Here is a 27,504-nt window from a genome sequence, read left to right on the forward strand (position 1 = left end):
CGAAAACAACACCTGATAAACAAGAAAAGTACACTCCGAACCGACGTCTCTGGCGTGAGAGGCGTATGCGCTAACAAGGAGGCTAAAATACAGCCTTGAGCGACAGTCGCTAGTGCACCTCTTGAGGTCAGGAGAGTGAGGTTTACAAACTGCACAGTTATCTTCCTGCTGGCTCTCGTTACAAGTGCAGTGTGATAAAACCAGTGTTCCTGGCTACCCATTGACATCTTTCTGAAAAATCCCCATAGCCTCATTTGCTTCATTTTTGCTGTCTTTCCTGCTAACTGCTATTAACTCGCCACTAAGTAACGTTAGTTGATGTCAACTCCTCCCCTACCTGCTGCATATTCAACAGAGAGGAAGAAACGGAGTAGCCCATAGGCTACCGACAGCAAAGGAACTTATTCTATAGGCTAGATTATTTTTAAGACCTATGTCTATTTTTACAGGCTGTATGCAGTATGTGCAGAGCCAAAGCACAATGAAATAAGGCAACTTATGATTACGGGGGTTTACATAGACTATTGTCCGGATTCATATTTGTCAGTCAACATTTCAAAATACATTCGGGGCTGAATTCCGGCAAAATCGGCTGACGCCACGTCTGGTTGTGACATGTAATATACAGTAAGTACTGTAGATATTAGGCTTAATCTATAAATTAAAAGTGTGGATATAAACCCGAAATTAGACAACCCAAACAAGACCAACTGACTGATATAAAAAATAAAGTATCTGTACAATCCAGATATGAACAAATGTAACTGGTGTTATGAGAAAGATATGAAGTAGACTGTTTTAAATAGCCATCTTCCCCCTGCAGCTGAACAGCTCTGATAATAATAATAACCATAGTGATTTTGCTTCTATTCATATCAAAAGTCATTACCATGTCAAATTAATGTTTACATTTTGAAAATCATTACCTACATGTATAGGCCTACTTGCATTTTGGATACGGAGCAGCTCAGATTTCCAGCAATACTTATGTATAACCGGGGTTTAACAAATTTGATTAGGTTTTATCTCTAAACGCGAAATAATGGGAGAAACTGTGCTTTTTTTACAGAGGAAACATTACTTGTGCTCTGTCCCATTTGAGTGTGCATGCACAATAAACAGTGTCTACGTTGCATGGAGAGATGAGAGAGAAATGCACGGACAGAGATGGATTTACAGTCTTATAGAAATGAACTATTGATTTAATGTGTTCCAATGCGTGGATTGCTAATTTTCAACAAAAAAATTGGGAATTTAGTGCACTGTGATTATGAATTGTGGAAAGTGCGGGCCATCAGGATGGCCTTATTGTCGAGTCCTGGGTTAGGTATTCGAAATAACACGATATATTTTAAACACTTGACCGTGTTTTAATCCAGAGCAACATCACACCCCGATTAAATATTTTAGGACAGAGCATACTAAATAAAAATATACTATGAAAAAATTCCATTATTTTTGGAATTACTGGAATCACAATTTTAAAATTCCCTGATATTTCCAGGTTTTCCATGGCCGTGGGAACCCTGTACCAGAATAATATGCTAAATGGATGATATAGGCCATTGCTGTATGATTTGATTGTAAAGGGGTGGTCACACTTCAATTCGTGCTCCATTCATACCCATTTAAAAGCATCTGAATGTGGAAGACACAAGCTCATTCATAGAACTTTCGTACTATGCTGCATATCGAAAGTTTAATTTTAGATAACTATGACTTGCGATTTCCTATGAAGAGAGGACGAGTAACCAATAAAAGATCGAAACGTCACACGCCGTCCTCTTGGCTCAGTTTAAAGAATATATATTTTAAAGCTGCATGTTTTTATTATTGCTGGAATGTGAGTAGAAAATATATTTTAGCACTTTAAATATTATGTTATACAGCGTTATGAGCATAACAGAGTTTGGAAAGTGACATTCCAAGAAACAAATATACCGTAAACCTAAACTACGATAAGCCAAAATCGTTAGCACTTGTTTTCTGGCTGAACATGAAGTTCATGTGTCATCTGCCAGCCAAGATTATTTCACCTCTTCCTTGTCTAAAATGCCAGGCAGAATATTTGAACCCGCCTAGTGACTTGCTGATATGAGAGATTGAGTACTGTCTGTGGATAAGTACAAAGCACATCATTAAAAATTAAATTAGTAATAATCTTGATTCGTTGGATTTGTAGATGTCTCATGCTGTAAGAGAAGCAGTTCCATTGTGACATTCACTTGAATTAAATTACAGGAATGATTCAATTATATTAAATTCAAGCCATGGTGCATACAATTATGATGTGATACATTCAAACATAACGTGATGGTCAAAATGCCAAGAGTCTGTAACGACATCAATAACTACAATTAAATCTCTGCAAAGACTAAATTGTTGGAAACAAACATGTACAATCCATATGCTACCCCTTAAATGTGTTAAAAACAAAAGCAATAGACAAACAAATTAGTAAAAAAAAAAGAATTGACTCAATCACTACTTAGCTGACCACTTTGAAAAGCTTGAACTTCTCCAAAAATGCCACACTGACCATTCATCAGGGCTGTAGATCTTCTTACAACAACTATTGCAACCCAACACAATATAATTGAACTGATTTGGTTGCAATACTCTCAAAGAATAGTTAATGGTTACCACTGACGTGCGGTCTGGGTAGGCAAACTAGGCACTGCCTACCCTGCCAAAATTCAAAAATAAAATGTTTATTAAATAATAAACTTGTATTTGTATTTTTACTTTTTATTCTTGTGATTTATATATGCAATATGTGTGTTATTCCAATTGTGTAGACGTTATGATGACAAATGTAGCAGTTACGCATAATCAACTAAAAACAAATGGTAGAATAAGCAGTGCTTTTACGGTCCATTCATTGCAGACAACACGCGGAAAACCCATGTTGCGCATGCGCACTTCGATCCTTCTGTATTCTTTAACATGTACGGCAAAAACCACAAATCTGCTGTGCCTTTTGACGTAAATATGTTATGCCCGTAATCATCTCCGTTACGTATCAGACATGGACCAATTAAAATCGAGATATTTCTGGACATTTGCGTAGCTAACGTCATTACACCACAGCTAGTGTACATGCCTAATCCCCGCCAAATTCAAGTTCAAAATGACAGCACCGGCCGTAATCACGGAATTAAGAATTTTTTCCAAGCTCGATTTTAATTCCAAATATGAGTTAATTGCAAGAGGGAGGTCTACGCCAGCCTTAGATTGACTAGTACAGCAAAAGCGCACAAAAATTATCCGATCATTTCAAACTGATTGGTATGTAAGAAAAGATTGGCTATGTGGCTGTGCTAACAATCAGCGGCTGTACTGCTATCCCTGCCTGCTTTTTTCAACCAGTCAGACTGTTTGGACTTCAGCAGGATATTGTGATTTGAACAACCTGCCCGCAGCTTTAACCAAGCATGAACAGTCGTCAGCTCACATCCAGTGTCAAATTACACTGAAAACCTTTGGAAAATCTCGGATCGACCTTGCACTTGACGAGCAAAGGAAGCTGTATACCTACCACAATGAAAAGGTAAAGGATTGTTGTGTTGTATCTTCTGTTATAAAGATGAAGATTGCACATAAAAAAATAAGCACATAATGTTGTAAAAAATAAACAACTTATGTTCTGTTATATGTTCTGTGTTTTGACTACTGAATTTTGTATAATAATATCTAATGAAGATATATTAACAAAATCGTATATATTATATATAACACATATATAAAATACATACATTTCTTGATATGCCGCGCTTGTGCGTGTTCACTGTGTGTGTGTGTGTGTGTGTGTGTGTGTGTGTGTGTGTGTCTGTGATAGAGAGAGACAGAGAGAGAGTACACGATATACATCCTGATTTTTTTTTTACATTTTTTTTTTACTGACAAATAATTCATCCTGATTTTTACATTTCTTGATATGCCGCGCTTGTGCGTAACGTTCACTGTTATTACGTATTATTATCTTAAACAATAAATCAGGTAATCTGGCTTTCATAACTCAGTGCCTAGCCTCTTTAAGACATCACCGCACGTCACTGATGGTTACAGATCTAGATCAATTCATAAGAGATCAGATAGATTAACTTTTCCATAATCACAGCCTACTTTCTTTCATACTGATCCATGAATGATCAGCATGTGCCTAATGCCAATTCACCAATCTGAGCAATCACTTTTAGCAATTCCAACGTCCTGGGAGGCATACATCCATAGCAGCTTATGTTCACCCAAGGCTCCTTTGAACCTACTTTAAGATTTACTTAAATAAGAATAATGCTAGAATATTTCAATACAAACACAATCTAGATTTTAGACAAATAATAAGAGGTTAAAAGTAATCATTTTAGAGATTAAGTAAAGTTAATAAAGTCTAAATGTATGGGAAAAGCTATGTATTGTAAACCTGACATGTCGCACGTGTTATTAGTAACGCCATGCAATTTTCCCCATTTTTATGGCGGAACATAACGCTGCTTAAAAGTGAATCACAACTGCAATCGTAACAGATGTGCTTAAATAATCAGAAAGCAAATAAAAACGGCATTCAGTAAAACGACGCGAAAATCTTACAGTATTACCGATTACACTACCCACGCGCACTGCGCCAGCAACAGAGCAACGAGCTCGAGACAGAATGGTGTGCTGAATTGTGCCCCTGAATATTTTATTTCGTAGTTACAAAAGTTACATGCATGCATCTATTGGTTTTATTTTGGGAACCAACTTCCAACGTTCTATTACCGTTATCTTTAGTTTACATGTTATTTATTATAACCAAACAAACCTTAGAAGTAAAACCACTGACCCAGTGTGCAGTTTATCCACGCTAGTGTTTATTGTATAACTCGTGCAGGCTTTTCTTAGCTGAGTAACACAGGCTTCTGCTGGTAGGAAATACCATGTGTGTTAACCCGACCTTTGCTGATGTAAAGATGTGACACCATTTCGTCACACGCCACATCCATGATCATCACGGCGGCTTTACACTGGAAGTATTCTGCTAGCGATTCAATACTTTTGCAATGCAACGAGGCAGTGTACGCAACACGCGCGCTTCCCAGTTAAGGCAGTGTTTTAGGCGACCTTGTCATCCATTATGTTCAGCCACCATGCATTGTCTTACCTTGTTCAGACTTCATCCGATGAATAATGAGTGATGAATGGTGGTGGAAGGCTTTAGCGTGTCACTACATTTCAGACCACCCCTTCTCTCCTTGACATCCCTGTAAAGGTCGCCGTATGGCTGATTCACATGTGCTTCTGACGTCACCCTGGACCGTCATCATGGTATGCTTCTACGCTACTTATATTACACAGAGGCATTTTTAAACTACAGGCTTGGAATCTTTTTTTTTTTTTTTTTTTACATAAAGTTGTACTCCATGAATTACTGATAATGTTGATTACAATATAAATCACAACTCTGCAAATTAGTTAATTATTACTTATTAGTATGCACTTAATTACATTACCAACAAACAGAATGTTACCCCCCAACTTTTTTTTTTTTTTTTTACGTTTTAGGAACGTTCTTTTTAGGATTTATATATTTTTTTATAAACAATAATTAACCTTCTCAGGTTGTTGCAGAGTTTTTTGTGTGACAACCTAACTTATAATAAACGTTATCTAATGGATATTTTCAGTTTTATAGGCAGAATATTTGTCATTATTTGTTTACAAATTAGGAACACAGCTAAAGCCATTCCTTCTATTGAGGCAGTAACATTAGAAGTGCTGCAATACAAAGTTTCTAATTCTCAGAGAACTACGGAGGAAGGTGAGAGGCAGTGGTGAAAGAAAAATAATGGGTGGAGGGGAAGACAGTTAGTGCAATAGTAAGATTGGGTCAAGTGGTCACTAAAGAGATGTGTCTTTATACAGTATGTTGCTTGAAAGTAGTTAGAGAATCAGCTGAGCGCATGGAGTTCGGAAGGTCATTCCCCCAGCAAGGAACCATAGAAGTGAAAGTCAGAGAAAGGGATTTTGACCCCCGCAAGCTTCTGGAGGGCGCATAAACTTGAAGTAGCAAGTGTTGATAGGTGTGGAACTGGTGGCAGTTCAGCATCAATGTCTTGAACTTAACGCGGGCAACCACTGGCAGCCAGTACAGTCCGATGAAGAGGTCCGACGTGCTCTCCTGGGCTCTCAGAAAGAAAAAAAAACGTGCTGCCATGTTGTGTAACATTGGCAAGAGGTCTGATTGCATATTAGGAAGTCCTGCCAGAAGAGCATTGCAGTAGTCTACTCTAGACATGACAAGAGCTTATAGAAGTTGTGTAGCATGCACATGTAGGTCTGATCTTCTTAATGTTGTAGAGTACACATCTGCACAATCAGTGAAGTTCAACTGATGGTCAAACATTACCCCAAGATATCTGGCTGATGTAATCATTGACAAGTCTAACGAAAATGGTGTTCTTTCGTTCAGCATGAGATGTCTACCAGGCAGGCCGAGATCCATGCACTTACCGTATGATTGTCAGGCTGGAATGAGAGGTAGTTGTATGTCATCGGTGTCCAAATGACAGATCCCACTGATGTCATGTATACAGAGAATAGGAGGTACCATGCTAGCTAGTCTGTGTATCTTGGACACATCTACATGTGCTACAAGACTCCATCCAACGGCGTGCACTTCCTGTCATGCCCATTGAGGTGATATCTTTGATATACAACCATGACTTCACATTAGCGCAGTAAAGTATTTACTAAATTTAGAAATGAAGATCACAGCGAAAGTGGATGTACAGGAAAAACACTTTTTGAGTATAATTTTACAGCTGAAAGTGTTAAAACCAGGGTAATCTTAATGTGAACAGCATACAATCAAGATAGGCCTACATGCTTTATTGACAAAAAAGACTTAGAGATAAGCTTAATCTTCCAGTGCAAAAATTATGAGTTTTATAAGCAAGATAAAGATTTCAGACTCAATGCAGCAGAAACGCGCCACCACTATTGTTGGACTGACCTAACCATCTGGTTATTTTGAAATGTCATCAAAACATTCAAAAGGTACTGAGAACATCATCTTATTTTGACATCAGTATGCATAGGATTTCATATCAGTCAGTCCCACAATTAAGAAAAGATCACAATAAACCATAAAAATACACAAAGTAAATTTTTGCATCGTTTAATAAAAATGCATTATAAACTTTTTACGAACTCGGGTCAAAAGAAAAATGTAAAGAAAATGAGCAAATTACACAGCAGTATGCGTTCTCAAACATGTTATTTGAATTATTCAAAGGACACCACAACTGAACTGAACACTGTTAAGAGTGCATTTATTAATTTAGCTCTGACCTCTCCTTGCAGGTACAGCATTCTGAAGTATCTTGAGGTCACTACCCTATATGTAAATAGAGTGAATGCTTAAAATAGACCTGCACAACACTAGAAAGATTTCAGTTTTTTTTATTTTTTGAATGGAGGCAACACAACAACAGGGTTGCCTCCATGAGAGTCCATTAGCTCAGTTGAGTTTCCTGATGACACTGTTTATGTCGTCAGCTCTGGGTCCAGGGTCACCAACGTCTTTCATTAATCCAACTTTGTCTCTAGCAGCATGTCGTGGCACAGACAAACGGAATGGCCACAGGAAGTTGTTTACAACTCTGAAGTTCTTTCCAGCAGAGTAGATCTCATGGATAAGATCCTCTAAACAGATGATCCCATATTGTCCTTGAAACACAAACAGAAGTCTGAACATTTTCTTAAACCTAAGTCATTGATATGAATGCAAAAATTTGCGTGTTGAGATACAACATTGCATTATGTTAAGCACCCCAAAAAGTTCCACTGAATGAAATGTATCCATCATGTTCATTATGATGCTTACCTAGATGCTGCTCTATGAGTGTGTTGTCAGTAAGAGGAACTTTTCTCTTATTGATCTTTGCTTGACCTCTTTTCAATATGAGCTCACGGACTGATTTCAAGTTGGGAAACCTGTTAAGTCAAAAAATAAATCAAGTAAGTGCAGTTCAAGAGGGGCATGAGAGAACGAAGCTGACAGTGGTTTAATTAACGCAAAATAACTTTGGAAAACCTTATAACAAGCAAACAAAAGAACATCATATGATCATCTCACCCCCATGCAACATATGGCTCCACGGTCTTGAGCATTTTTAATGATGTATTGCTGACTTTCACAAAGGTGCCACTGAATATCTTCCTCAGCCTCAGCATCTGAATGCCTTTCTTTACTTGAGGGCTCACACCTTTAATCCTAAAAGCAATAAGCAAATTTGAAACCCTGACAAAACCACCTTCTATCAAGTGACCTAACAGACAAAAAGCTGAACACCAATGTGAACAAAGCATAAGTGGGAATTACTCTCTGATGCGGACAGCAAAAACCAAGCTGTGCTTTGCTGGTGGCAAAGCAGGGGGAGGTCTCTGTTTGAGCCTTGCGAGCCGTGTTTCATCTCGATGTCTCCTGTTGCTGTTCTTCAAGAATTCCTCCAAGCGCTTAAACTTCAAAGGGATTCCCTTATGTGCCTAGAAAATGTTTTTCGACAATTTTAATCTTATTCTGAAACAACTGTTTCCTATTTGAAGTGATAGCCGCCACCCCCCCAAAAATGAAAATGGTCTCATTTACTCACCCTCAAACCATCCCAGATGTGTATGACTTTTTTCTGCTGAACAAAAGATTTTTAGAAGAATATCTCAGTTCTGTAGGTCCATACAATGCAAATGAATGGTGGCCAGCTCCAAAATGTACATAAAGGCGGCATTAACATACTCTATACGACTTCAGTAATTTCATCAAAAGCTATATGATAGGTGTGGGTGAGAAACATATCAACATTTCAGTCCTTTTTTACCATTAATCTCAACATATCTCAATATGCATTGTTGCACATATTGCCACCAACTGGTCATTGCTGGTCAAAGGTGGAGATTTATAGTACAAAGGACTGAACTGTTGATTCGGTTCTCACTCACACCTATTATATTGCTTCTGAAGATATAGATTTATCCACTGGAGTTGTCTGGATTCCTTTTATGCTGTCTGTATGTGCATTTTGGTGTTTCAAAGTTCTGGCCACCATTCACTTGCAATGTTAGGACTAACAGACATGAGATATTCTTCAAAAAAATCTTTGTGTTCTGCCAAAGAAAGTCAGTCATGCACATCTGGGTTAGCATGAGGGTGAGTAAATTATGAGAGAATTTGCATTTTTGAGTGAACTATTCCTTTAACAATAGTTTTGTGGAGTGAATTCTTACTTTTCTTTTCTGCTGTAATGCAAGTTTGGCTTGAGTTGCTTTGATTGCCTGATATGCCTTGCGTCTCTTGAGCAGGTTCTCAGGAACCAGCTTGATCACTTTCTCAGTTCTGAACAAAAGACATAAATGCATCTTTTACATTTTCATTCATTTTAATTATTAATAAATCAGTTTAATATAAAAGATGAAAAACTTCTCACATTTGAGCAAACGTTTTGCATTGTTATAGCATCATCAGGAGTTTTCGAAGTGTATATTAGGCTGCTTGAGTAGTCAGTGTCGGATAACGTTTTGTAAAGTAGTGCTGTGTTCCATTAAACTTAGATTTGACCACTTCCTACTAGGAAAAGTGCAATAAAATGCATCTTTAAGTAAGAATAACAACTTGTAGGGCCGTGCAGAAATTCTCAACCCCGAGACGCAGGTGCATGATGTCACACAAACATGTCGACACTCAGGGAGATATACTAAGTGATAAACATTCACTTTATTATGTAATATCGATAAATGAGTTTGTTTCCACATTACATGATATTAAAGCTTGTTTAACAGATGCCTGCAGAAACGGGTGTATAAATCATTATAATCTCTTTTGATAAATGTACACCTGTAGCACAAAAGCTAGCACTGCAACATTGTTTATCAGCTGGGTTGCTAGGAGACATCTCTAATGAGAGTCAAACCCCTGCTAAGCAATGGGAACATTGCAGTTTTGTTTCCTTAAATGTCATCTTCTGCATATCAGGGAATGAAATGCATTTATTTTCGGAGATATCAAGAAGGAATATCCCACATCTAACTTGAATGGAACGCAGCATATTGTAAACCTCCTTGGTAGATTTATATGAAAAATTATGATTTTTAAATGTCTGTTCGGGAGACGTTCATTTCACAAACAGTCACGCTGCTGTTAAAATTAGGCTTGCTTGAGCATTGTGTCGTTTCAAGTTCTGGCTTTCGTGAGTGGATGTGAATGTCAATTGGTATTACTAGTTAGCTGCGACATAATGTATGATGCCCAAAGACATGGGCGTCTTATTCGTTGGGAAGCGTGTTTTCTTAATAGCATGATTCACACTGAAGGCCTGGAGTGTTAATCACTACATAAGTGGCCTGCCACTGATATAAATAAATATATATATATATATATATATATATATATATATATACATACAGGTCCTTCTCAAAAAATTAGCATATTGTGATAAAGGTCATTATTTTCCATAATGTAATGATAACAATTTAACTTTCATATATTTTAGATTCATTGCACACCAACTGAAATATTTCAGGTCTTTTATTGTTTTAATACTGATGATTTTGGCATACAGCTCATGAAAACCCAAAATTCCCATCTCAAAAAATTAGCATATTTCATCCGACCAATAAAAGAAGTGTTTTTAATACCAAAAAAAAAGTCAACCTTCAAATAATTATGTTCAGTTATGCACTCAATACTTGGTCGGGAATCCTTTTGCAGAAATGACTGCTTCAATGCGGCGTGGCATGGAGGCAATCAGCCTGTGGCACTGCTGAGGTGTTATGGAGGCCCAGGATGCTTCGATAGCGGCCTTAAGCTCATCCAGAGTGTTGGGTCTTAGCGTCTCTCAACTTTCTCTTCACAATATCCCACAGATTCTCTATGGGGTTCAGGTCAGGAGAGTTGGCAGGCCAATTGAGCACAGTAATACCATGGTAAGTAAACCATTTACCAGTGGTTTTGGCACTGTGAGCAGGTGCCAGGTCGGTGCTGAAAAATGAAATCTTCATCTCCATAAAGCTTTTCAGCAGATGGAAGCATGAAGTGCTCCAAAATCTCCTGATAGCTAGCTGCATTGACCCTGCCCTTGATAAAACACAGTGGACCAACACCAGCAGCTGACATGGCACCCCAGACCATCACTGACTGTGGGTACTTGACACTGGACTTCAGGCATTTTGGCATTTCCTTCTCCCCAGTCTTCCTCCAGACTCTGGCACCTTGATTTCCGAATGACATGCAAAATTTGCTTTCATCCGAAAAAGTACTTTGGACCACTGAGCAACAGTCCAGTGCTGCTTCTCTGTAGCCCAGGTCAGGCGCTTCTGCCGCTGTTTCTGGTTCAAAAGTGGCTTGACCTGGGGAATGCGGGGATGTTTCTACTCCAGACTCAGTCCACTGCTTCCGCAGGTCCCCAAGGTCTGGAATCGGTCCTTCTCCACAATCTTCCTCAGGGTCCGGTCACCTCTTCTCGTTGTGCAGCATTTTTTGCCACACTTTTGCCTTCCCACAGACTTCCCACTGAGGTGCCTTGATACAGCACTCTGGGAACAGCCTATTTATACAGAAATTTCTTTCTGTGTCTTACCCTCTTGCTTGAGGGTGTCAGTGATGGCCTTCTGGACAGCAGTCAGGTCGGCAGTCTTACCCATGATTGCGGTTTTGAGTAATGAAACAGGCTGGGAGTTTTTAAAAGCCTCAGGAATCTTTTGCAGGTGTTTAGAGTTAATTAGTTGATTCAGATGATTAGGTTAATAGCTTGTTTAGAGACCCTTTTCATGATATGCTAATTTTTTGAGATAGGAATTTTGGGTTTTCATGAGCTGTGTGCCAAAATCATCAGTATTAAAACAATAAAAGACCTGAAATATTTCAGTTGGTGTGCAATGAATCTAAAATATATGAAAGTTTAATTTTTATCATTACATTATGGAAAATAATGACCTTTATCACAATATGCTAATTTTTTGAGAAGGACCTGTATATATATATATATATATATATATATATATATATATATATATATATATATATATATATTAGGGCTGCCCCTGATAGTCGACCAAACATTAGTCGATGAGAAGAGTCTTGGTCGACCAAGTTTTGATTGATCAGTTGGTCGCAGAAAAAAAAAAAAAAAAAACTCAGTAGGAAAACGAACACAGGAATTAGTGCTGGTGGAAAGCTAGGTGGTACTCTGGGGTTATTTTCATTAAGCAGAGTTACGGTAAAGCATACACAATAAAGCAAGACTTCAAACTTTGAACGTTATTTTTATTTATTTTAACTAAAAGTTCAAATGAAACTGGAAAAAAAGTTGTTGATGGTTTTACAACAGTTGACAACATCTCTCTGGCAAAGAACCTACTTTATCTATGCGTTCTCTACCGGTCGGGTATTTCCTTGTCTGGGAAAAATACATCCATGTATGTGAATACGTTTGTTTTGTTCCCTCCTTCACGTTAGATATTGCAATATCAAATTACATTGGCAAACCCAGGACTGAGGGATCAGTGAATATTCTTGCTTAAGTGATTTTGCATTGAAAATTAATTTATTTTTAAACCAAAAACATGTAAATTTATTAGGGATGCACCGAAAATTTTCGGCCGAAAATGGCACTTTCGGTTTTCGTCCGAAAGAGAAAAAAGGCCGAAAATATGAGCCGAAAATATATACCTCCTCGCCCCGCCCCTCAGTGCTCTGATTTCACTCTGGATCCCTTATCACTGCGCTACCAAACAAAGGCCGATCATGTCAGCGGTGTGGAAATTCTTCAAAGTTTCTGATAAGGACATCAAATTTGCGATCTGCAGTGTTTGTTCAGCAGAACTTTCAAGAGATATATATACACACACACACACACACACACACACACACACACACACACACACACACACACACACACACACACAGAGAGTACAGCAAGAGATTCTACAGGAAAGCGCCCCGATCCACAGCAGTGCCACAACCAGCGCTGCTACACCACAACTTGAGACGTATCTAGCTGAACTACGCCAGAAGCTACAATCCACTTGACTACGGTCACATAAACAAAGACCGCTTTCCTTTGCTTGCGCGGATTGCGCACAGGTATTTATCTGCCCAAGCACCAGCACAGAGAGTGAGAGACTGTTCTGTGCAGAATCTCATGTTCTTGATGAGCTTTCTGACAGGAGAGACTGTCAGAAATTTTAGCAACTTTTGTTCTTGAAGAGAAACCTGTCACTTGTAGTTAAATAGAAAGCGGTCCAATTTGATGTGTATAGCAATTACATTACACTTGTTCTTCACTTGAGGATACATCAGTCGTTTACAGTTGAGGTTGGATTTAGTTAAATTACTGCTGTTTTGCACAATAATGTTCACTTAAAGAGTACATACGTTTACATAAACAGAATAGAGCACTGATCTATATATATAATTATATATTATAGTTATATATAGATCAGGGGAATAGAGGCCCTCTGCCATTCTGTGTTCTGCCTTTTTGTTTCAATTAAAATTACTGTTGCATATTTAAACTTTTTCAAAGGTGCTAGCCAAGTTCATTACTTGACTGCTGTTTTGCATATAATAGTTTTCTAAAACTTTACATTATTTGGATAATTGTTAATAAAATCTGTAAAATTATATTTGTACAGAACTGAATGAAGAATAATATTTAATAACGTTTTAATATATTTTTTGTCCAATATTGGTGTGTTACTTTCAATAAAAGTGTGATTTATTTTATTGGTTTGTAGTTTTTCAATTCAGATTCATTAAATTCATGAAATTAATGAAAAAGTATAATATTAATACAATTATACACAAAAAAAAAAAATCTTACATTTCGGTTTCGGTTATCGGCCAAGTGCAGCATGGGTTTTCGGTTTTGGCCCAGAATTTTAATTTCGGTGCATCCCTAAAATTTATACATGTAAAAATAATAAATTATAATGATGATAATATTCACTGAAATATAAAACATGGTTAGAGGTGAAGGTGTTTTTGTATTTTATGTTTTAATCACAGATGTATAGGCTGCAGAGTTGTGGTCACAATGAACTGCTCTGTGGAAATAAAGCGAACTGAATTCAAAACACCTCATGAGCCAAGATGTCTGAGGTCATTTGCAGCACTCATAGCAGATGCTGTTCTTGCAAAAAAAAAAAGAAAAAAAAAGGAGTGCTCTTCAAGCTCGTGTCTGTGTGTCTATGTGCAAATGATTTGTAATATTATTTTGATGATAATAACAGCCTAATAATAATTGTATATATTAATGGGAAAACGAGCCAAATATCATCTTGACATCATCAAAGTTATCAGTAATTTCAGACACTCTGGACATCGTCGATCCCCGAGATCATCGTCTGTTGGCAAAACCTTGTTCATTTCTCTCTATAAATTAACAAAATGTTCAGACAGTCTCTTGCTGGTTTTTCGACACATTCAGAATCATTTCCGCTTTTGCCGGCGTCACTGCGGCTCGCTTCATGAGTGCGCTTGTAATATATATATATATATATATATATATATATATATATATATATTTAAAGGCTCATTATTACGGTTTAATAATTATCTGTAATGTAGAACAGTGTTAGCAATGTTACTTATAACTTCTCAGCCCTGGAACTCAAACCATTTTTTGATACCCCCCAAAATGTATATTTAAGTAATTAAATTAATATCATAAACGTGCGACGAGTAGTCGACTAATGGCTTAAATTAACGTCGACTAGGAAAGTCTCTGGTCAGGGGCAGCCCTAATATATCTGTGTGTATATAAACAAACAAACAAATATACATACATACATACATACACATATATATATATATATATATACACATACACAAACTATGTAAACTGATCTCCGCTCAGCTTGACTGTCGCTCCATGTGAAAAACAAGCTCTTCATAATAACCAAAATACTTTGGTTTTAAATCTATCATCCACAAAAATAATTGCACTAAACAATTACAGGCATCATATAGATACTAATAAATGTTAAACATGAAAAAATAGATACGATGTTCAAAGCAGATTGTTTGCGATTTAAATGTGAACTCGAAATACATACCCAATATCTGCCATCGCGTTAGCTGCAACAAATTTCTGTCTCATAAAGATGACGTTTTTGCCCCTAGTTTGTGTGTATATGACACTGCCGCCTTCTGCTTTGGGGTGTCTATTGCAGTTCAGAATCAGACTCACCGTAACCCTCATGTGACCATTTAATCGAATATAGAATTTAAAGATGCACAGTTGCTACACAATTTATTAACATTTATATTAATATTAAATGGCCATAATAAAGTTACACATTACAAAACATATTTTTTTTTTTGAATCTCCAAAAAGGCATAACTTCTGTCCAAATTATTTACCATATAAGCTGCAGTCAAACATTTAATTAAGTTCTTTACTAATTTAATTTTGAATTTCCCTATACACAAGACTATTTTTTAGACCAGTTTCCTTTCTTTTTGAGAGAGTTTTTAGTCCAATATACTGATCATGTTTAGTCTCCTCTTGTCAAATGTACAATATTTGACTATGCTCTTTCCCAAGCTACAAAGAATGCTACTAAAATGATAGCCTACCTGTTTTGTACTGTATTACTGTTGTGTTGTCTTGTGCTCACAACCAACTTTATATTGCATTCCTGCAGTGGCAAATAAATTATTCTTATTCTTGGTTTTGTTTCAGTATTATTCACAAAGGTGAAGAGTCACGATAACAGCTGGCAATGATGTCAACTGGTATAGTAAAATGAGCTGCTGCTAATATTATTATGAATATTATTTAATACAGGCTCAACACTTAGAACAGCTGAGCAAAACAGTGTCTTTAAATTAACTTAACAAAAATGTATTGTGATTTTATGAAAAGGTGCATAAACACTAATTGACAATAAAGCTGTTTTCTGTTTTTTATTGACTGGCAATAAAATGTATATGGTTTAATAAATCACAAAAAGCACATGCTGGTTAGATTTGTGGATGTTAAAGATTAATGACTTTAAGCCTATCCAGAATTTCAACGATGCTTGATAAGAACATTATCAAAGAACATTTAAAGTATTTTAAAGACCATCATCTGCCTTATGCAAATCTTACATGTGGCTGCTGAGCAGGACTGGACTGGTAATCTGGCATACCGGACATTTTCCCGGTGGGCCGACGCACTTTGGGGCCGATCAGGGGTGGACTGGCCATCGGGAGAACCGAGCGGGCCAGTGGGTTGGCCGTGAAACGGGTCGAATGGGCCACGATAAGCTAAAATGAGCTGCCGCGTTATGCAAAACGGACCACAAAATGGCCCTGCGATATGCAAAAATGAAGAGCGAACACTCCCCACCCCCTCAACTTTTGGGCCAGTTGCTATGTAAAAACCCGGCCGAATTCTCCCAGTCTTCCAGTAATGGAATTGGTCAAATATTTTTTTTTTTAACTTGACATCCACATCTCTCGCTCTCTCTCTCTCTCTCTCTCTCTTTCTCTCTCTCACACACACACACACACACACTCACACACACTCTCTCTCTCTCTCTCTCTCTCTTTTCCTTAAAAATATAAAGCAAAAATCAACATTACAGTGAGGCACTTAAAATAAAATTGAATAGGGTCAAATGTGAAGCTTCTATCTTTATAAAATCACTTCTGATAAAACTTGTATATTATTTGAGCTGTAAAACTGTGTATGGGCGTTTTAAAGGTTTTTGGTAAACGGCGGTGTGCTATCATGGCAATTAAGTTGTAAAATGTGATATAAATTAACACATATAAAGGTTAGTGATTTTATCACACCTATAGCAAGTTAACGCGCATGTTGCTCACATCTAGTAGATATAATTTTGAAACAGTGAGTATTATAACATTTACATTTTCTGGCATTCACTTCCATTGTAAGTGCCTCACAATGGAATCCACAGTTTTGCTTTATTTTAAAGAAAAGAACGAAAAGTCTAAATAAAATGTTCTGGTAATCAACATTATGCCACAAATGCTGACAATTGATCTTAACTTGTTGAGCTTAACTCTTTAATTAAAGGTACCATAATAGTCCTTTAAGAAAGAGACATATTAAAAAAATGGTGGATGCTGTCTCTCTCTCTCTCTTAAACAATGACATTTCTCTGAAATTTCGTGGGTAGCCCAAATAAAAACACTGTCACCTTGTAAATGACAACTGCCTTAAAACACAGTGTAGGCCTGGAATAAAGGCCTTCAGGAAAGGAAATGCCAGCTGACGAACAGAGTGAAGTCAACGGCAGTACTGATACCCTGATGGGCCCCCGCGAGTCGCCGCGCTCTCTACCCTACAGCGATGATGGGCCCCGAATTCGTACGTCCATGCACTACGCAAACCAAGCGAACTTGGAGACCTGCGCAACAAAGCCGATCTCCAAATAATGCGTCGACACGCAACCACCTCGACTACGCCATACAGATCAGCGCTGTCGCGCATCCTCTGCGTGACGTGAGCGATCCTCCTGTTTGTTTGTGGAGCTCGAGGATGAAAATGGCGGTGGGCAGAGATCAACGCTAGAATTAAACACACAAATAACCATTTGAATCGGATGACAGCGTCACTGCAAGCCCGTACATGTATACAGAATTACATTAGCGTCAACTGCTTGCATTTACGACGACAAAAACACGGAGTTTCATGGAGATAAACAGCGCACTGGATTTAAAATAGCTCCTGAAATTAGCCCGCTAACCTCGTTAGCTTAGCTAACATTCAACTGGAAGAGTCAACGGCCACAACAGCACCACATTAACGGAATTAGTATGTCAGAATAAGACAGAATTTAGCTTTAGATCTCACATTCAAGCTCGGCCGTGGGCGCTGGGCTTGTAGAAATATTTGCATCTGACTGAATGCATAACTAATCGCCCCATTTGGCAGAATAAGCCAGCAAACACCATCCACTAGACTTCCTAAAGTTCAGCGAGCATCTGCTAGAGGAAAACAGACTGAAAAGGTAACTCAAGTTATGCATTTATGTTGTGTGTTTGCTGTGTTGATGTGAAGTGAGGAGATCATGTGGCACGGCCGATCCTGCCAGAGGATACTTGCTTTGACCAGCCATATGCAGAACTGAATGCTACATACTCTTAAAACGTGATTTAGTTTACCAATCAGGTGGAATCAGAAGTGGCATTTGCAGATAATTGTTTTTGAGAGATCAAAAATGCATATGATCAACTCTACCATTCATTCAATGAAATCGCTGCACATGTTATTGAAAAATGAATATGGATAGGATGCATGTGGCGATGTGCTATGTATCATTTTACCTATTTAAGTAGTTGAATAGCAAGCACATGTCATAACAACGGGACTCAGCATGGTGAATGCTGACTTCTCAAGTCTGACATTAACCTAGTTTCCATATACTTTTCGCACTGTTTTGTTATCGACCAAGTGAAAATGCGTAGCAGGGTGTTTCTGCAACTACGGGCACTTTTAAGTCCCAGCAGTGAAATTTTAGATTTATGTTAAAATTTGTCATTTGATGTTTCATAAATATATTCACAGTGCCATTACACACCTTGACAAAAAATATAATTACTGATTAATGTGATTAAATATAATATTATGAAGCATTTATAGCTCAAAACACCATTTTTGTTAATGTTCCACACCTGTGGTCTCAATGTTGAGATACATAAAATAAGCTAATTTAATTACAATTTGACATTATTTCAAATGGAATTGTTTAATATACAGATTCATTTACAGCATCTTAAAATTCTTTGTATTATTTACTGATCATTTTTATGATTTTTTAACTAAATGTGCCTGTCCCACACTTTTGAGTCCTTACCGCAACAATGAAAAAAAGCTTTTATTATGAAATTTTATCGAACACAAACAAGTCTAGTTTCTATGGAAACAGAAATTATCTCTTGAGCACATTGCTGACAGACTAGGCCACCACACTACCTCACTCAGAAGATACCAAAAAAATAAGGTAAACATCATCTTTTCTGCTCTAGTATTTATTGTGCGTCCTTACCATTCAGCTTAATAATTGTGTATTTTGAACTACATTTTAAAAATAACTTATTTTACTGTTGAATTCATGTATATTAAGATGCTAAGAGTCAAAACTAATGTGGTAGGCCTTGCTAACTCCAATTAGCTAAAATATTAGCAAAAATGTCATTTCCGCAACATGTCTTTACCGCAGCAAATTTAGGTGTTGCGGTAAAGACCTTGTGTTGCGGTAGAGACAAATTCAAGGTTTACTGTATATTAAATTACAAATATTCAGTATATTATTAGTACTGAAGTATATATTAGTATATATATTAGTATATATATAAACATGCCATTTTTTAACCCTAGATGACACCAAATTTATCAACAATACGATCAAAAAAATACAGAGAGGAAATGAAAAATGACCCAGAGAGATATGCAGACTATCTGCACAGAAGGAAAAAGAGCGCTACAAAAAGAGAAAGGAAAGTGGGCAGATAAAAACTGTCTCCCAGCTAACAAAAAGAGAGAAAAACCTGAAAAGAAGGCAGTGGAGGATAAATAAAAAAAACTAGAGGGCAAAACAAAAAGTACTGAATGCCTCAAATAAGTTTGTATCAACAAACACACCACCAATATCCCCATCTGATGAGGACTTACTTGCTGCTCCACTAGAACCTTCACCTAATGTGGAAGCTGCTTTTAAGAGGGGGCATAAAAAAGTAAAAAAGTGTCAATCAGAGATGTACTGCGAACTCAGAGATGCAAAGTACAAGCTAAAGAAGTCAGTGGCCTCAGTTGAAAAATACAGGAAGCGTTGTTTCAGGCTTTCAAAAAAACTGTCCCCAACAGATTCGCACATCCCAACACCAAATTAAACGGGTCTTACTGTTTCATAATGTCATTATGTCAGAGCTAAATGAGGGTAACAAGTCACTGACCAACCCCAAGGAGAAGCAGATCCTTTCAAAAGTGATTGCAGGAAAGATCATTAAGAAATATCGGCTCGGGAAATATGCACACCAAGAGTTTGGGTTTTCACAAAAGATGATGAGAGCCAATCAAAAGAGGCCAAACTCTCTGGAATATCACAGGAAACAACAATCAATTGTGATCACCAATGCAGATGAAATAACATTGGCACATTTTCTTGAAAGGGATGACAACAGCAGGGCCACCACAAGTAAACGGGATACAATAACTAGGAAGCAGCTGAAAATGCAGAAGCGCCTACTCTCTGATTCACTTAAGAATCTACACCTAAAGTTCAAAGCAGCGAAGCCAAACATCAAAATCTCCTACACTGAATTTTGCAAGAGAAAACCATTTTGGGTTGTACATCCATCATTCAAAGACAGGGAAACATGTCTCTGTAAACTGTGTGAAAATGCACAGTTCATGGCGGACAGGCTATTCCAGCAAAGTGTATTCTACCAAGTATCCAAAATACTATATTTTTCAGATCCACACATCAGTCTCTGGGCAAATCATGTGGAGAGTGCTGAGCTGCTTCTGCAGAAACCCAGATCCATGCACCTGCTTCAGCCCACAGTGCGTCACATTTGCTTGTGCATCTGAGCCTTCCACAGGAGTCCTCCATCAGCATCATCCGTCATTCCAGGAAGTCAATGCGATAAAAAAAATTTCTGATGTAAACGAGGGGCTGATTGGTAAATGGTGTGTAATTGTGTATGACAATGACCAATATCCAGGCATCATCCAAGATGTTGATACTCAAAGTTGTGCTTTCGTCAAAACAATGCACAGGGTTGGGGCCAATAGTTTTTTTGGCCAATGAAGGATGATGTGATCTGGTACACTCATGAGAATGTTGTTGGGCTTGTGCCAGAACCACAACCAGTGACATCAAGACACATGAAGCTTACCGACTCAGTTTGGAAGGAACTCTGTTCTCGTTTTAATTAGTTACCTGTACATGTACCAAAAGCCTAAATGTTGCAATGAGATTACTTCTCTGTCTGAAATGAGAAATAATTGGGTATGGTACAAAAATGTAATGTTATGGTGAGATGCGGTTAGTGTTATGGGTTTGTGTTAGTTTAGTATATTATTAATGTTCGTGCAACATCAACTTTAGGAGACAATATTTTTGAAGCAGTTAAAAGAGTAAGAGTTAATTAAAATAGTTATTTACTGCAAAACTGCTACTATCTTTTACACATGCAATACCTTTTGTTTTCTGGTTCTTTTACTGTTGGTCTTTACAGTAGCCTGTTTTTGATTTCATGGCAGTTTAACATTGTGTCCTTACCGACAACAAGATGTCATTACCGCAGCACTGCTCTATTTTCATTTTTTTCACATTTTCATTTGCAAAAAACATTTTTTACACTTAAGCTGAGATGATTAACACATTAAAATTGCAACATCTGTCATAAAAAGTTAATTATGTTATCTTTTGTGTGTATGGAAACAATTGACATCTAAGGTTACTGTAATTTTTTTACATGGCATTGAAAAAAACATGAAATTCCCTATTTTGTATATAATTTTTTTTATATCAGTATTTACAAAACTGCATCAAATTTGAAAAAGCTTTTTAAATAGATTAATTTTTTAATAGAAATTACTAAAGAAAAATGTATAAAATGAATGTTATTGTAACATTGCGGTAAGGACACTTTTTAAGATGACCCGAAAAACATAAAAAATAAACATGTTCCAGATAAAAATCTTAACGACTACATTCTATTTTGTGTACATTTTTATAGACCGTGATGGTTAAAATTGAAATTCATAGAGGTTGATTTTTTTTAAATTGGGATAGTCAAAAGTGCCCGTAGTTGCAGAAACACCCAGCAACATTTTGTGAAATTTGCCGTCTTATGCTTGTTTCTATGCAAATGTTCTTTTATCGAGAAAAAATAAATGGCGTGCGTGATGACGTCATGCTTAAACACTTTGTCGTTTAAGTTTTGGTTTATAGCAAAATAAATCTGCCCTTAAGCCGTTTCCATACATAACTTCTGTGTATATTGCTAATTGTGTACCGTTCGCCCCCCAGATATCTTTGTAAAATGGGGAGAGTATAGAGATTGCTAAGACATGTGACCAACTGGGCGGCAACGTCATCAGAACGCAAAGAATTATGGGTATGTTTGGCCCGTTTACATGGGCTGGCATCGCATAGCAGGCTAGTGGCATGAAAATAATTAAAAAAAATTAGCGTGAAAAACAGAATATAATCCTACAAAATGCAGCGGGCTAAAGAAAATATTGTCGGACCATACTGCCTAAAACTACATCCTAATGCAAAGACGTATGACGAGAAAATAAAGGGAATCGAAGGACTGGATTCTTACGAGCATAGTGACTGGTCAGGGGAGGTCAACCTGAAAAGGCTGTGTTGTGGTGCTTTTGCAGACAGCCTTAATGTTTGCAGACATGGTTGCTTGCGATAATCAGAACTGTCCTATACAGTGGTTCCATTTAGGTTGCGTGGGATTCAGCAGCGCACAGAGAAGAGTTATGGCAATGCGATGCTTGCACATGTCTGTGACTTATCACCCACAACCTACCTCATACATTTCCAGTTATCTTTTCTATGGACTCTTTATAAATGTCTTCATCTAAATGTATTTACAAGTTAAATATGTAAAGAAACTGAAATTTAGTTGGTTGTTACTACCATTTATTTATGTAATTGTGTATTGCAATCCAAACTGATTTTGCACAATTCTTCCTTAATACAGATAAAGGAGGCAGAATTTCATTCAGTCTTTGTGTATTTTATTTACAGAGATGGCTAAAAATCATTACATGTGAGAAGTGACATTACAAAATCTTTTGAAAAAAAAAAAACATTTGTACATATTAGATGTGAGCATGGTGTATAATTCTAACACGACGGCTTCACATATTGGTCAAAGCACAGCACACAACCACAATTTTATCCAGCAAAGTCTTATCCTCCCCCTCACAAGGCACCACATATCCCAGGCCCAGTCAGGATCACACTCCAACATTTCATAGGCAGGTTTGCCTGCAAACACAGTCACCAAATAATTTGCTATGTAGCCTAGATGTACAACATTTAAAACTGATTAACGTTACGCTTTAGTACATTGGTAACTTAAGCTCATTTTCTAGCCATTTCATGCTAGTTAACGGTTAACACTGGCCTAACGTCAAATCTAATGGTCTGGTTAAATAAAACAAAACACGCTGGTTATTTGCCCAAAACATAACATTTACAATTACTCTCTGTAATTTAACTTTGTTAAAATGCTTTGAACACACCATCATGTGTGGTGGAGTGTTATCGAAGGTAATCTTGGGCCTCCTTGCTGCTGCTATCCATGCCATTCGTCGCACTTTTTGTCACCTCTGAAACATGGCTTGCACTATTATTTTTCCACGCTGGAAAACGATAAAAAGGATTCTCCGTTCTTAAGCTTTATGCCACTTCTATCGTGAGAACGACTATTGCAGTTTATAACACAGCAGGTAGACGGCATCTTGAACACTGCGTTCTTCCCTCCATGCAATCAAGTCTGGCGCCTTCTGTTTGCGCCGCGGATTCCCAAAATGCTTTGCGTTCACCACTGGTAATACGTCACGATGACGTCACATTAGCAATCTTTTGGTCCTGATGTTGCGCCTTTCACATGTTAAGCGGATCGTCATGGCCCTTTTCAAGCTTGCAACCTGCACCAAGTAGTGGGGAAAACTTTCGGTATTAGTATAATGACCACATGCTGTGTGCACAGCTATTGAAGAAAAATTGATGCGGTGTAATAACAGTGTTTACATGCATGAATCATTCTAGGCTATTTTGAACAATCATCTAATATAATGCATTACCATCACAACTGCATTATGTCCCGCACATTTGTGCAGCAACTTTCAAGGACCAACTTATCTTGATTGTCATCTAAAATGAATTTTAGCATCTTAAAATTTTCTGAAGAAGCTCAGCAAATGCTATCCAATGTAAAGAGTAAAAAGTTTTAAAATGTTCAAAAGCTTGTTTTCTGAAAGTTAACTCAGCATTGGACAAATAGTTCTGATAGTTTATAGTCTTGAAAAAAGTGCAGAACTTTTATGTCTACAGAACAGGGTAAGGTTAATTTAAGTTTGTGTGAAGAAAAGGCAATTAAATAGGCTAACTATATATAAACACACACACACACACACACACACACACACACACACACATATATAAAAATTCCCGTTTGGTTATTTTTAATTATTTATTTTTTTTTTTCTTCATTTAATGCTTTTTTCATTTGGTAATTTATTTAATTTAATACAAGGAATTATGCCAGCATTTTTTCCAAAAGTAAGCTAAACAATAATTTATAGAATTGGGCTATATGTTAGTGTTCCAAAAAAGAGTCAGAGTATTGTGTATTTAGTTTTAATTTAAAACATCTTTGTGCATAGAAATGATATGTTTTTTTGTATTGTGGGCTAATTCCATGACTGTCATCTATTATTTTGAATGGTGTGGAAAAGAAAATTAAACGGATGGCTACCGCGATTACAATAATAACAAAGAGTGGCCATTCATTTGTTCTCCGTGCACTTGGCGATGACAGGTGCATGATACAAGATATTTGTGTTGGCACTATTGGAAGTGTCATGACACAGAATAGTATTAGTATTGGTAGTATTATTTTTCCAAATTTGAGCAGGTGTATCAAATAGACTTTACATAATTATCATTGGCCCTCATTCCAATGGCCTTATTTTTAAAAACTTTTGCAACTGGTTTAAAACTTTTTGGAGGCCCCAAATATGCCAAGCGCGTGGTCTGAATTCACAGCTCACTGTCAGCCGTGTACATTCCAGCACAGCTGCAGATTCATGTAAACATGGCCCTAAAGTGAACCTGCCATGGTTAAGAGAGAAGATGTGGGCTTGTTTTCAAATTGCATTCTGTTAGTGTTTACAATTTTGTTTGACTAAATTGGGTGTATATTGACTTTACAGATCTCCTTAGGAGATGTACTGTCTGTGCTCAGAGAGTAAAAAGAGACCTGTGCGCTTAAAGTTCGTTTAAATAAATGGATGGACTTCGGTTTTTATTTTATTTTAGTAGTCATATAAACAGTCTGTTGTAAAAGTTATCATTTATTTGGTTATTAATCACAGTTTGATAACATTATCCTTGCTTTTAGTTTTAATTTAATTATTTTGTAAGAGGATGATATCTAGTTAAATTCATCTAACTGTGAAGTGTTTTTAATACAGGGTTAGGGTTAGTAATCTGCATCATGTTGATGATACTTCTGCTCAGCAATTTCATATGCCTTAGATAGGTTGCTCTGTATCGTCTTTTAAAAGTGTCAGTCCCTGATGTTTTGATTATATTTCTTCACATCTCAGTCAGTGTCAAATCAGTAGTCAGTGTGATCAAAAGGCAGTGATATCGTGAGACACACACTCTCACAGTTCTTTCCCTGTGTGTTGGTGCGAGTGTCTCTCTGCCGCAGCGCGGAGAGCGGCGCTCAGCTGTGCCGCCTCAGTCGTCAGAGAGCTGACCTACATCTCGCTAGAAAACAAAAAAGCTTGTGCAGCCTTTGAGTATGTGTGGGGGTAGGGAGAGTACGCCAGAGTGAACTAGCAAATGAACGAGTGAGAGGGACAGGAAAGCAAGCTTGCTCAAGCCAGCTAAACAGACACCCTCCCTGTGCAGCAGGAATTGAGAGAGTGAGGGGGACCCAGGGCTCAGTGTCCCAATTCTTATCAGATCATGCCTGGGCTTAGCAATATCTCAGGGTTATTTTTTTTAAAGCACACAAGAACTGCACAAGATGAACAAACTCATGGAGGTTTAAGCGAGAGGCGACGCAACAGCATCTGCTAAGAGCTTCCCTTGCCTCGGGAGTTGTGTTTACAGCAGAGGTGGGAGGGACTGTCTTACTCCTAAAGTTCAGAAGTACAGGATGTTGTAACAAGGAAAGTGTGAGTGAAACACCAGTTTCTCCACAAAGAACGCCTGCCACAGTATCTGCTGTTAACCTTGCCATTTTTACACCTCTTTCTGCTCTCTCATATTGAAATATATCAGCTGTTTACTTATTAAAGAAGAAATTTGTGCTGCTTAAGTTTAACCTTTAGTCCCAGAAGGTCATTGATTTGTTCCAAAGTTAATTGAAATTTAGATCATAAATGGATGATATAGTATTTACAGTGCAATGTGTTCATTATAATGAAAATCATTGAATTTTTATAATTTGTAAAATAAGAAAAAAAACAAAAAGGGAAACTTCTAAGGGAAGTTTTTTTCCCCTGGATGTATTAAGTATAATCTAATATATAAAAGTGAATTAAATCTATAAAAGTTATTCAAAAACATATCTCGTTACAATTGCACCTGTCAAGGGGTGGGGTATATTAGGCAGCAAGTGAACAGTCAGTTCTTGTATTTCATGTATTGGTAGCAGGAAAATGGGCAAGCGTAAGGATCTGATAGCCCTTTTCCACCAACATGGTTTCGGAGCAGGTTCCTTGGTCCGTGCGAATTCTCAAACTGTTTTGTCCATTTCCACCACAGAAAAGGCCGTTCCGGGTCTGAAAACCTGGTTCCGCACCGGCCTCAAAAGCTTGCTGGTCTCTATGCAGGAACAAAATATGTCAGGGGACGGAGGGCGGTATAATGTTTCGTCACTAGGGCTGAAACGATTAGTCGACGTTGACGACAATAAAAAAAAAATGTAGGCAAAATAATTAAGGCTCATGCTTTTCTCTCCAAGATCCATGCACAATTTACCACACACCACATTGAGAGCGAGAACAATGAGGAGGTAACCCCATGTGTAACCCCCTCTACCCTCCCTAGCAACAGGGCCAATTTGGTTGCTCAGGAGACCTGGCTGGACTCCATGGATGGTAGGAAGTGCCAATAATCGCTGAGCTGCCCAGGCCCCCAATACACAGCATTATTAATAAGAGAGATGTTTTTTGTGAGATAAAGATGGTTTGAAGTGAATAGAAAGGTGAGAGAGGGTCGTTTTTGACCCATTATGCACTGCAATAAAAAAGTTTTTGATTTGTTTTTGTTTTCGGCTTGTTTTCTGAAATAAATATTTAAAACTCCTTTAAAACAGTTCACATTTACTTTAGCAACTACACTGCAGAAGATTTCTTTTTTTAATCTGAGAATGTTGAATAGAATATTAAAAATATAATATTTTAAAATATCTAAAAATCCTTTAAAAAAAAGATGCATTCGCCTGAGAAGCAACATATAAGATATTTAGACTTGCTTTTAGAGATAAAAAATACTCTTGTATACAAAATACACTTTATATTTAAGAGACAATATCTTATAGCAAGTCTAAATATCTTATATGTTGCTTCTCAGGCGAATGCATCTTTTTTTTAAAGGATTTTTAGATATTTTAAAATATTATATTTTTAATATGTCTCTTAAATATAAGTGTATTTTGTATACAAGTGTATTTTTTTTTTCTCTAAAAGCAAGTCTAAATATCTTATATGTTGCTTCTCAAGGATTTTAATTTTAAATGGA

At 37.3% G+C, this 27,504-nt stretch overlaps 3 protein-coding genes across 3 annotated transcripts in view; 1 reads left to right on the top strand and 2 right to left on the bottom strand.

The window, feature by feature from the left end:
- Positions 1-5,248, bottom strand: part of LOC127624158 (sodium-dependent multivitamin transporter-like) — a 38,781-nt gene extending 33,533 nt beyond the window's left edge. The window contains exon 1 of the mRNA XM_052098846.1: positions 5,144-5,248. The gene's annotated coding sequence lies outside the window, so the exon portion shown is untranslated. The remainder of the gene's footprint in view (positions 1-5,143) is intronic.
- Positions 5,249-6,727: 1,479 nt separating this feature from the next.
- On the bottom strand, positions 6,728-15,122 carry LOC127624187 (60S ribosomal protein L7-like 1). Its single transcript, XM_052098896.1, has 6 exons — positions 15,091-15,122; positions 9,265-9,373; positions 8,366-8,529; positions 8,120-8,257; positions 7,868-7,977; positions 6,728-7,710 (listed from the first exon to the last, which is right to left on the bottom strand). The coding sequence occupies exons 1-6, from the start codon at positions 15,102-15,104 to the stop codon at positions 7,502-7,504; spliced, it is 744 nt and encodes a 247-aa protein (XP_051954856.1). The 5' UTR covers positions 15,105-15,122; the 3' UTR covers positions 6,728-7,501.
- A 2,407-nt stretch (positions 15,123-17,529) lies between these two features.
- Positions 17,530-27,504, top strand: part of LOC127623535 (nuclear receptor coactivator 1-like) — a 73,797-nt gene continuing 63,822 nt past the window's right edge. The window contains exon 1 of the mRNA XM_052097904.1: positions 17,530-18,000. The gene's annotated coding sequence lies outside the window, so the exon portion shown is untranslated. The remainder of the gene's footprint in view (positions 18,001-27,504) is intronic.

Source organism: Xyrauchen texanus, chromosome 30 (genome assembly GCF_025860055.1).
Source record: "Xyrauchen texanus isolate HMW12.3.18 chromosome 30, RBS_HiC_50CHRs, whole genome shotgun sequence".
NCBI classification, from domain to species: domain Eukaryota; kingdom Metazoa; phylum Chordata; class Actinopteri; order Cypriniformes; family Catostomidae; genus Xyrauchen; species Xyrauchen texanus.